The following is a 12327-nucleotide window of genomic DNA, read 5'->3' on the forward strand; positions in this document are numbered from 1 at the left end:
GAGTCCGAAATTAGGCTAAATCTCGAAGGTCTCCTAAGTCTAGAATTAGAGGGCGTTTGGCTAAATTTTTTAAAATATTTTATTTTAAAAATATTTAAAACTTTTATAAATAGTACACATGAATTTTATTCTAAATAAAAATTTAATAGATAATTTTTTTATAATAATTAAAAAAAAGACGAGTTATTACAACTTTTGAATAAAAATAATATATGTATATATGCGTTCATGCTAGTCGAGTATTAATATAGATATATAATAGATTTTTTTATGTTATTATAGTTTATAATGTCTTGAACTTATATTTTTCAGTAAATATAATATCGATACCAATCTTATTTTTATTTAACTATAATAATTTATTATTAAATAATAAAGTATTTTTCTCTTTTACAAATATTAAAAAAATTAAATAGCAAAAAAAATTCTTTAAATCCTAGAGAGAGAGTGTGCGTGTTTGTATGTGTGTGTGTGTATGTGAGAGAAAGAGTGTGTGTGTAGTATAAGTGTATGAATGGGGATATTTTTATCGTATGGCATATTAATTTTATAGAGCTTATAAGATGTTATAAAAAAAACTTACGAAAGTTAACTTTTCTTAAAAGAGCTTATAAGATTTCAAAATAAAATGTTTTGAAATTTTATAATCTCTTTAAAAAAAATTGCCGAATACTTTTTTTAAGCTTATAAGCCGTTGTACGTGGTCAAACACCCTCTAATTCTAGACGTAAAATAATTGTACGTGGTGTATCGAAAGTGTAAATTTATAAGAATAGACGAGTTTCTTGATGCAATTTTGATCAAATGATTGCAGTGAATACGTATTTAAGTGGGCCAGAATTAAGTTCGGAGCATAGACGAGTTTTTTGATGCAATTTTGATCAAATGATTGTAGTGAATACGTATTTAAGTGGGCCAGAATTAAGTTCGGAGCTAAACGTTTTTAACAATGATAAAATTATTGGGGAGCGGGCTTTTAATCATTCCTAGTATTCAAGTGTGGTCCCGACATAAAATAACAGCATATCATTCGTAAGAATTGAACGTCCAATATTTTTAATATCCAACTAAGAAAATTGTTGTTGATTTTTTTTTTTTTCATAATTATGGGCTCATTTATTCTGGTAATATCTTTATTTTTTTAGAGAGTTATTTCCTAAAGAAAATAAGTAAATCTAAGGAGACAAAAATGAAAAAAATAAAAAGAATAAGTCAATATCAAGAATATTATGTATATGTGTGTGTATATATATCCAATAAAATAGTGGTGTGGAGGAGTTGTGATTTTCAGAATCTGAAAGGAGGAAAAACAAGTGGTACAGCCTGATCATGATCAAGCGGATAGAAAAGATTCTGCCACGGTCCATATTGACGGCTGTGACTCTTGGGATCATCGCTTCGAGTCTGATTGGACATGTGAATTTATTTATTTTATGTGAATTTATCAAAAAAAAATTACGATAACAATTTTTTATGAAATTTGTCATAATTATAAATATTTTCTTGTTATTTAAAAAATTAAAAATACCCTTCAAATATTCGATAAAATTATGTAATTCTTGGATAGATGTATGAAATTGTCAACTTTACCCTTATTGTATTTTTTATTTTTTAAAAAAATAATTTAAAACGTATAAAAATATTGAACGGAGTGATTGAAAAAATTTAAAATTATAAAAAAAATTACCCACTTAATCTATAAAATATAAAAAATAATTAAAAATAAATAAAATTATAATTTTTTATCCATAATCGTTAAAATCAGCGGGGTATTGAGTAATTTTTCAAACAACAAATGCGTATTCGTAATTATGCCGAACTCCAGGGAAGGTAGTAGTAATTTACCCTACATTAAACTTATAATTTATGTAATTATTTTTCGTTATATTAGTTATTGGTTGAATCGATGTATTGTGTAATTTATTAAAATTTTGATGTAATTGAGAATTTCTTTTTTATTTGAAGCGATTAGCTATTATTAATTGAAATAACTCGATTACATTCATTTTATCAAAAATCGATACCTGCTAAACATAATTACGACAATCATAACCTGATCGACAATACCAGATAAATAAAATTTAAACAACACCTGCTATTACAGTTAACAACTGATGAATAATATCAAATAAATAAAATCTAAACAACATCTATTATTACAGTAGAGAATACCTACTGTGCGGTAAATTAACACTCGATGTATATAATGGGGCTCGAACCCATGATTTCTAGGTTTGAGGTTACGGGTCCTCAACTTCGCCAAGTGAAATAAGTCTCATTGGCAATATAATTGTGAAATTACCGCTTAGAGAAAAAAAAACATTGACAGTCGTTTTTAATTTCTTGAAATTGTAGTATTATGTTAGAAAAATTAGGATTATTTTTTATTATCGTGCAATTTATTAAGATTTTAATGTAATTGAGAGTTTCTTGTTTATTTGAAGCAATTCTCTATTATTAATTGAAATAACTCAATTGCAATCATTTTTGTTAAATGTCGATATCTGATAAAAATAATTACAACAATCATACCCTGTTCAACAATATCACATAAATGAATTCTAAACAATACCTACTATTACACTAGACAACTGATCAACCATATCAGATAAATGAAATATAAACAACACCTACCATTATGATAGACAATACATACTATGCAGCAGATTAACATTCCACGCATATAATGAGGCGTGAATCCATAGTCTCTAAGGTCGAGATCGTGAAGTCTTAACTTCACCAACTCAGCTAAGTCTAATCGACAATATATTTATAAAAATTACTGCTTAGAAAAAAAAAATTTGATAGTCGTTTTCAATTTCTTGAAATTGCAGTATTATGCTAAAAAAATTAAAATAAAATCATTTTAATTTTCAATGTATTATCTAACTATACTCTTTTTTCTGTCTAATATCTTTAATTTTCAAATCTACACTAATATACAATAATAAGAAAAGGCTATCTACACGCCGAACGAGTGTTAATAACACCATCATTTTTTTGTGACGTAAAAAATATCTTTCAACTAATAAAATAACTAATTTATTCAATTTTTTAAATTTTATATTAATTAATAAATTAATTTTTTTATATTTTTATATTAATATATTTATTTATTATTTTTAATATATAAAAAATATTTATTATATGAATAGTGAAACGACGGTTAATATTTTAAAAAGTAAAAGCATAATAAATACATTAACAGATTTTACGACTCCAAAAAGACAACAGTCCACGTGGCGAGTAGGGTGTGTGTTTTCAGATCACTCCTTCGTCCAGAGAGAAGAAGTAGATCTCATACAGCTGTGATTAACACTCGTGGACCCATAGCTATCCCAGCTCACCACTACTTATCGGACACGTGTTCAGCTAATGCTGACGTCCCTGTCCAGCGTTGTAACTTCAAGCACTGGACAGCATCAACTGTAGCCGCTAGAACCTATTTGTCTGTCAGTCCATTGTGAGTGGGAATTTGATGTAGTGAAGAACAGAAACTATTATTCATCAAAGAAGGAAAAAAAGAAAAAGAGGGCAGAGAAATTATTCTCTGTTTTGTAGCATTTGCCCAGGTGGGTTCTTGCTTTTCATGGCAAAGAATCAAGATTTCTTCTTCATAGTGATCAATGAGAAAGCTTCTTCTGTTTCTTGTTGATGGGTTTTTCTTTTTTCTTTTTACACCTTTTTCTTGGGGTGGGGTGGTGGGGATGATCGAGTGTTTTGAAGGGTTTTCTGGGATTTCCGTTTGGTGGATTTTTTGTTTTGGTTTTTGGACTTAAATTTGTTGATTCTGTTTTGCAGGTGGTGCCTCAGTGTGTGTGTAGCATTTCTCAGCTTTCATTACTAGAGAATTGGATGCCCTTTTCTAGTTATTGATTTCTCCATTTTTTTATTTTTTGTGTCAGGTAAGAATTCATGACAGAATGATCCCGACTCTGTCTGTATCTGTGGTTTTCTCTGTGATGTGTGTGTGTGTGTGTGTGTGAGAGAGAGAGATAATTATGATTCTTGAGGAAACTATGGTTGTTAATTACCTATCCAGAAAAAGGAAAAGGCTATTATTACTTTTTTTTATTGTAATTGACTGAGTCCTTCCTAGTAGTTGTGAGTTGTTAGTTGTTTGGGGAGAGTAATCACTATGTCTCTTTCCATTTCTAGTAAAAAGAATAAACTACTCTGGATGATTTGACTGTTACTATTAATGAAATGATGATGATGGTAAATTTCAATTTGGATTGAGCTCTCCAACGTAAAGCACTTGTCATGTGATTTATGTACACTTTAAGAAGAGTGATTGGTTAACAGTAAACAATAACTGCCGAATGACTGCTCGGCTCTAGCCAAAACTTATCTAGACAAAAATGTTAGTGCCTAAGAATGATTGATGACCCTTTACTCCTTTCCTTGAGAACTTATTCTTTTTTACGGTTTGGTACATTATTCAGTAAAGACTGATCAAATACATTGATAATTCTAGCTATATTCGAGGAAACAAAAAAAGAAAAAGAGAAACTACTATAAAAGTGGACATATACCCTGAGAACTTATTCTAACTGTTGTGTTTTGCAGAATTTGAGCTATGGATAATTGCCTTCCTGATTGGAACACTGACCTTGGAGTTGAAATCCCTTCGCCTATTCAGAGAAAATCTTTGGGGTAAGGTTTCTTTACAAACAGCCTTTTAAGAATATTTATCATAAACTTGCAGAAAGGAAGATCAAATTTGGGCTTTAATGCTATGGTTGATCTCGTGGGAACTTACCTTGATTTATACTACAGATTAGACAGCGAGCTGGTGGAGCTCTTGTGGCAGAACGGAGAGGTAGTTTTGCACAGCCAAACCAATAGAAAACAAAGCTTTGATCCCACTAAGTCCAAGCAAGTTCATAAGCCTGACCAGTTGACAAGTCGAGCCAGTGAGAATCCAAATAATTTGATTCAAGATGATGAGACGGTGTCATGGATCAATTGCGCAATTGATGAATCCTTTGAGAAAGAGTTTTGTGCTAACTTTTTGCCGGAAATTCCATCGTCTATTCCTATTGAGGCCAACAAGCTCCCCGAAAAATATGATGGTGAAAAGGTTTCCAAATTTGGTGCATCAAATGTTAACAATATTTCCCCTGGCCAACAACGGATCGATTTTGCTCGACCACCTCCAAGATTTGGGACCTGTGATGTAGCCCATCAGCGAAAGAACTTAGGAGGTATCCGGAAACAGGGTGATCTTCAGCTGCCTGTCAAAAATCAGGCATGTTCGGTTATGACAATAGGGTCTAGCCATTGTTCCAGCAACCAAGTTGTAAATGAGGTGGATATGACTTGGGCATCTAGCTGTGGGATCGGTAGCAGAGACATTTCTGCATGGACAGATGAGAATTATGGTCGGAAAGTAAGCCCTCCATGCGAAAGCACTGAAAGAGAGACACTTGGACAAGCTATTACATCTTCGTCCGGGGGATCAGGTAGTAGTTTTTGGAAAACCAGCAGTCAATCTAATGACACCAATAGGAACAAACGGAAAAGTAGGGATGTTGAAGAATCCGAATGTCAGTCTGATGTATGTTCATTTTTCATCATTAGTTTTCAGATACAAATTTTTCCCCACATAAAGATATGGCTTGAGTCAAAATTTTATTGTGTAGGCTACTGAATTGGAATCAGCTGCGGGAAATAAGTCGTCCAAGAAATCTGGAACTACTCGTAGGAACCGTGTAGCTGAAATGCATAACCTATCCGAGAGGGTATGACACTATGATTTTTCGAGTCGTAGTTTGGTATTAATTCTTTCATATTTGAGATGGTTTATTGTTTTTCTTGGTTCATGCAGAGACGAAGGGATAGGATCAATGAGAAGATGAGGGCGCTACAGGAGCTTATCCCTCACTCCAACAAGGTAAACCTGACTGATCAAGATTTTACTAGCTACATATGATTTGATTTCCGACTTTCTGAAATATTTAATGACTTATGCACCAATGATTTCTCCTTTTTTTCACAAAAGTTTAAATAAAATGGAAAGAAGAAGTCAATTTGAGAATTGAATACGTCATATAGAAATGGGGAACTCAACATGCTCTAGTTATGTTTTTAATCTAGGATGAATTACATTGACACCCCCTAAGTTTAGGTCAAATTATACAAGCATCCATGTCTTTTGCAAAATTAGAGCTACACCCCTTGAGGGGGTTTTAGTGTAATGTTTTTCACGGGTTATTTGTGTAAGCTTTGCCTTTGAATAAGGGATGTAGTTTACAGCTATAACGTCCCGGTATAGTTGTGATTTTGCAAAAGTTAGGGATATTTGTGCATTTTGACCAGACATCAGGGGTGTCGATGTAATTTACCCTTTAATCTATAAGCATGAAGTCTGAGGAACTCAGCATGCCTTCCTGGTTGTCATACTGCTTCAAGAATCTAGACTTATTAGCTTGATACTGTCATTAAACATTCATTTTTTTTTTAACTCGAAGTTCTCTTCTTCAGTCAGATAAGGCATCCATGTTGGACGAGGCAATCGAATACATGAAGTCCTTGCAAATGCAACTTCAGGTAATAGAAATGTAGAAACTGATACAGGATAGAATACATAAAGAGCTAGGTACTTAAAATTTTTGGATCTTGTATATGCTATATCAGTGGATGTGGATGGGAAGTGGGATGGCGACAATGATGCTTCCAGGCATGCAGCACTATATGTCCCGCTATGGAATGAGGATGGGACCGCCAATGCTTCCGGCAATCCAAAACTTCATGCGTGTATCGAGGTTGCCGCTCGTCGATCAAGCCATGAGTATAGCTCCCACTGCGAACCAAGCATCGATCAGCCACAGTCCAGTTAATTATCAGAATCAAATGCAAAATGCAGTTTTCCCAGAGCAATATGCTAATTACATGGGCTTCCACTCGATGTCAAATACATCACAGGTATGTTCCTCTTGCTTGCCATTTATCACATCATAAGTATGAGAGTCCAATGACTATAATCAAGATCTTTGTGCTAATGAGGCTTGATTCAAACGGGAAAATATGGAGATCAACTTATGATATAGATGTGAGTTCTATCATTAGTGTTTGCATTAATGTAATAATCTAGGCATTTCTCACTTACTGCCGGTTCATAGCTGACTTACTTTTTACGGTTAAAATATGGAGATCAACTTATGATATAGATGTGAGTTCTATCATTAGTGTTTGCATTAATGTAATAATCTAGGCATTTCTCACTTACTGCCGGTTCATAGCTGACTTACTTTTTATGGTTAAATACACTTTGTGTCCCTGTAGTTACAAACACATACTGCAACACACTGTATGAACAAACAGTAACAAAATGCATACTTCAAGGAAACAAAGTATATTCAGTTATAACTATGTTGTCGTACTGGGAAAGAAAGAGAAAAGAAAACATAATTCATGTTGTCTTAGAAAAATAACCTAAACCATGGAAATATTACTCTTCATCAAAGTTTCTAATTGTTGTGGTCTTTGTGAAACTTACTCTGTGAAACATGGGATCTTACAGTAAGATCCTGGAAATGAATGATCTGTTTCTGCACTATTGAGCCCTGAAAATAGAAGAAGAAAAGTCTTTCCGTAAATGGGAGCTAGTAAACCGTTATGTGCACTATTCTAAGAGACATTTCAGGTGCTGGATGCGTATTTATAGCCAAACCACGAATTAGATGTGTTTGCTTGTGCTCTACCTGCTTTTCAATTGCTGGCTCTTGCAAAAACTATTTGCTTTATGAAAATTTCAAAATGTACCGCTACTTGTTGAGCATGGAGTCTGATCCTATTTGAGTAACTCCTCAACTAAGTTTTTCTTAGCATTCATTGATAATCTTCTTTTTGTGTTTTCGGTTTCTTTTGGGGATTTTGGCATATTTTGTACGGGTCCTAATTTTACATTGATATATGGTTGATCGCTTATTATACTGTACTATTATCCTATCCTAGTAATATGAACTTGAGCTATCACAGACATAGAAACAATTTAAATTCAAGAATAGACGGAAAAAAATCTGTGTGGTTATTTTCTGGAATCTCTCTTCTTTATAACTCCCTTTTTACTATGTTGCAATTTCTAACTCTGCTGCTTTGCAGGCAATGAACATGTTCAACTACGGTTCCCATTCCGCACAACAGATTCAGGCATTAGCACCACCGGGCAACGGCAATGGATCTACTGCATGAAATGCATTTGGCTGATAATGCGGCAAATCAGCAGCAAGGTACTGCCTTAGACCTCGTTCCTACTCATTCCCACACTTTAAATTTAGGTTATAATTACAGTAACATTCCTTGAGGTTTAGAGATATATATTACATGAAACTATGACTAAATAAATCTCGGTTTGAAAAATTATACTGCCCCATAACAGTCATGTTTTATGGTACATATTCTCGACGAAAGAATCAAGTGACGGCGATGACATTGTCACTAATTTTATGTATTAAGTTGACTAGAAATTTTATCTTGTCAACTGTAGTGATTTTCGTAATTTTAATTAGAGACAAAAAAGTTATGCATATAGTTGTCACTATAAATAATTAATGACACATGTGTAGTGACAACGAATGTGTATCTACATTTTATGTATATTGTAACTCTAGATATATAAATTGCTAATTATCTATCATGACAATCGGAATGCACCGTTCTCATCACTAGTATTTATAGTGTGATAAAATTAGAGATATATCTTGAACGACAAAAACTTAAAAATTGCATTTAATATTTTATAATTAATAATAGGGTTAATCACACTTAGACCCTCTCTAAAAATGCGAAATTACTTTCCTCCAAAGAAGTTTTGAAATTCACTTAAATTCCCCCCGAAAATTCTCAGTATAGACCTGACCCCTTCCGTCCAGAAAAATATTGAAGTTAGCAAATATAATTACATAAATTTTCAATTTTGCCCGTCATTTAACATGCTCATATATTTTTGTATTTATAAAGAGTTAAAATTCATATATATATATATATATATATATATATATATAGAGTGAGGTTAAGTTTATTACATTTTTTTTTTATAAAATTATGGATATATTACAACGACCTTCCCTGAGATTTGACATAATTACGATTAACCTCTAGTTATTTGAATACCAATATCCCCTTATTTCAGCACTCGTCTTACCCCAATCCGTTAGGGACTCTATCTATTTTTTTGTGGTGAACTGACCAAAATGCCTTGTAGATTAAAAAGTATAATTTTATTTATTTTTTATTTTTTTATGGACTTAGTGGAATTTTTTTATAATTTTTAAAATCTTTTTTCCGTCCATCCCATTCAATTTTTTATAAGTTTTAATTGTTAAAAAAAATACAGTAAGAGCAAAGTTGACAATTTGATACCTTCATCCAAGGATTACATAATTTAATCAAATATTGGGGGGTTATTTGTAATTTTTGAAACAACAAGGCGGTTTTCGTAATTATATCAAACCTCAGGAGAGGTTGTCGTAATTTACCCTAATTATTATATGGGAATGTCAACTGAGGGGTGAATTGGAAATTTCTATAATTGTTATGCTACATCAACAGTTTTAATCCAAACCCTAATGAAAAGGGGTCAGATGTAAATAATGAATTTTCGATGGGTGCGCAAGTGTAACTTTGGATTTTCTTTAGGAAAGTGTAATTTTGTATTTTCAGAAGGAATCTAAGTATAATTAATCTATTATTTTTTGTCATAGTGTGTGTGAATCTATAGCCACAAAACATGATTGCAAGAGGTGTCAATCTAGTACTTCGATTCGAATAGATATTCTTCTTATATGCCCAGACGTTGGGGGAGAAGCTATATAATTATCCTATATCAAATTACACCATCCTTTGATATTTTATGTCTCTTTTTTAATTTTTTCCACCTCTTCCGATTTCCTTCAAATTGTCTGAGCATTCGACACCGTGCAAAAAATGTGGCACTTCCCATTACATTACATCTATTCTAAGTTCTATGCAACCACCGAAAACGTTAGATCCTAAGACGGGAATGTTTGTCATGCTTGTAGGACAACGAGCACGTTGAACATGTATTTACTGAATGTTTGAGGTCTGAGCTGCTTGAAAGATACGGCCCTCAAAATGTCCGAGTCCAGCTGATCATAAGCAATGGTGTTTACGGATGAAGAGCTCCATATATTGAAGGATACTTATACTTGCACGCATACATACGAAGGTACTTAATGAATTATACCGTGCTTGCTACTGAATTTATATCGAGATCATGTGCTCGACTGTGCTTTTCTGAGTTCTCTTTTCACTGAATGACAGTTAATACAGCATAGATGAGATATGTCGAGTTTGTTGGAACCTTATGTACTTGCTATACTGCAATGCAATGGAAGTTGTATATTTCTCAAAAGTTTATATGTGAATCAGTTGATATACAGAAGTTTGGCATCTCTATGAGTTTATATGTTTCTTTTGCTCCTTGATACTAGAAACTTTAGCCCCTATGACTACAATGGCAAGTTCGATTATTTTGAATTTCATCGTTCGTAATGAGCTAATGATCGCTTACTTTAAGCAGGTGCGAACACCTTTTTAATGGAAAATTCTTGTGACGGAACCAAACCAATAACAAATACACTTACTATGTACGTGACTAGTTACTTTCTCTAAACTGTACATTAATCACATGACAAGTGTATCACATTTGTTGTATTATTGGTTTAGGTTTGACGGAATCGGATTCGGACTAAAATTTTTCCTTTTTAATTATGTACCTAATTGTAAGGTATGCTTAACAAAGTTATGTAATCCATTTGTATAACAAGAGAATGAAATATTCTCAAAGAGTATCATAAGAATCTCAATAACTAAACATCCTCAAACTATGTTCCAGAGGGTCTCTTGTTTAAGAAGAATCGGGTTAATTATACTTAAATTTCTTTTAAAAATGTAAAATTATATTTTCTTTCAATTTTTTTTTGAAATTATACTTCCATTTTTTTTTTGAAAATTCACTTTTAACACCTGATCCATTTTTGTTAGAGTTTGAACGAAAAATACTGATGGTAGAAAAAAAAAACTATATAAATTTTCAATTTTAACCCTGCGACACCCCTTCCGTAAGTGTATTCCATCTTATAGTTACATTTATATTTAACCTGATAAGATAAATTATATTTTTACTCGATACATTATGTAAACATTACATAATGATATTCGAAAAATATTGTCATTAATCCTCAGTTTTTGTATTTATAAATAGGGTAAATTACAACGAATTCCCTTAAGAGTATGTTATAATTATGAATACCCCTTATTCGAAAAATTATAAATACCTGGCTCATTTTTCATAAAATTATATAATCCCAAATGCGTGGCTTGGCTGTAGCCAGTTGAAGGATGTGAAGGACCCTGAACATGGTGAAGCTTTTCAACTTCTCGTACGCCTGTCGACCTTTGCTGCAAAAGGGAATGGTAAGCTAAATTGTATATTTGGTCCCAAAAAAAAAATCAGTACCCTTTTTGGTTCCGTGATTTACGGGAGTTCGCGTTTAGTCCAAAAAAAAACTAAAAATAGTTGTAACAATTGGTCCATTTTTAATTTTCCGTCAATACTTAAAGGAAGGGGTTAAACTATTTTTAACTCAAGTATATTATTTTAATATATAGATAATTATATTTTATATATATCCTAATGTAGTTTTCTTCTCCTCCCATATCTCTGCCGTAAGACCACCTCTCTGTGAGCTTACCATTGTATGAAAGTCCATCTAATGACGAATATTTTGATACTTCACCCACCGAAAATCTTCAATATGTTGGTGAGTTATATCTATTTTTTTGCTCAAACAACCCTAAATCGCGCCCCCATATTCTATCGCTTTTTTCTCCGCCATTCGACCACCTCTCAACGCGAGTCTACTATCGTTGTTTGCCCGTCTGACGGCAAGCATTTTGATACTCTGCCCACCGCCAATCTCCCATCCGTCGGCAAGTTATTTCATTTTTCCGTTTTATATTTTTCTTCATTTTTCTATTTTATATTTTTTAAGATTTCTTTATATATACATATAACTTAAATTATACTTTTTTATATTATATTTTTCTAAAATATGTATAATTTAAAGACATGAGTAGTTTGTAATTTAAAGACTTGACCACAACATACTTAACAACACGTACGCTGACCATGCGACTTTATTGACGAAAAATTGAAAATGACCAACGTTGCAACTACTTGTAAATATTTGGAACTAAAAATGCATTTTCATAAATTACGGAACTGAAAAGGGCATCAACCCTTCTTTGTGGGACCAAAAACAATTCAGTCCCGGCCTCACCGCTTCAGCAGACGCCAGT

The 12327-nt window shown here is 32.6% G+C and overlaps 1 protein-coding gene across 2 annotated transcripts; it reads left to right on the forward strand.

Annotated features, from left to right (window-relative positions):
• The first annotated feature begins 3418 nt into the window (after positions 1-3418).
• Positions 3419-10453, forward strand: LOC105178574 (transcription factor PIF4). 2 transcript variants are annotated; one of them, XM_011102069.3, is made up of 10 exons: positions 3419-3572; positions 3802-3905; positions 4570-4656; positions 4780-5560; positions 5646-5744; positions 5831-5896; positions 6487-6552; positions 6640-6927; positions 8107-8234; positions 10026-10453. In XM_011102069.3, exons 3-9 carry the CDS (start codon positions 4580-4582, stop codon positions 8194-8196), a joined length of 1467 nt encoding a protein of 488 aa, XP_011100371.1. In that variant the 5' UTR covers positions 3419-3572; positions 3802-3905; positions 4570-4579; the 3' UTR covers positions 8197-8234; positions 10026-10453. The 2 variants fall into 2 exon arrangements, with proteins under 2 accessions (XP_011100371.1, XP_011100372.1); XM_011102070.3 differs by lacking the exon at positions 3802-3905 and having other exon boundaries at positions 3452-3572.
• Positions 10454-12327: the final 1874 nt, after the last annotated feature.

This window comes from Sesamum indicum, linkage group LG12 (assembly GCF_026168435.1).
Source record: "Sesamum indicum cultivar Baizhima isolate 11 linkage group LG12, ASM2616843v1, whole genome shotgun sequence".
Classification (NCBI taxonomy): Eukaryota; Viridiplantae; Streptophyta; class Magnoliopsida; order Lamiales; family Pedaliaceae; genus Sesamum; species Sesamum indicum.

Bases quoted from the DNA above. Each gene is read 5' to 3' on its own strand.
- LOC105178574 (XM_011102069.3), top strand. From the start codon at position 4,580: ATGGATAATTGCCTTCCTGATTGGAACACTGACCTTGGAGTTGAAATC. The intron at 4,657-4,779 runs GTAAGGTTTCTT...TTTATACTACAG, and splicing joins ATTCAGAGAAAATCTTTGGG to ATTAGACAGCGAGCTGGTGG. The intron at 6,928-8,106 runs GTATGTTCCTCT...GCTGCTTTGCAG, and splicing joins CGATGTCAAATACATCACAG to GCAATGAACATGTTCAACTA.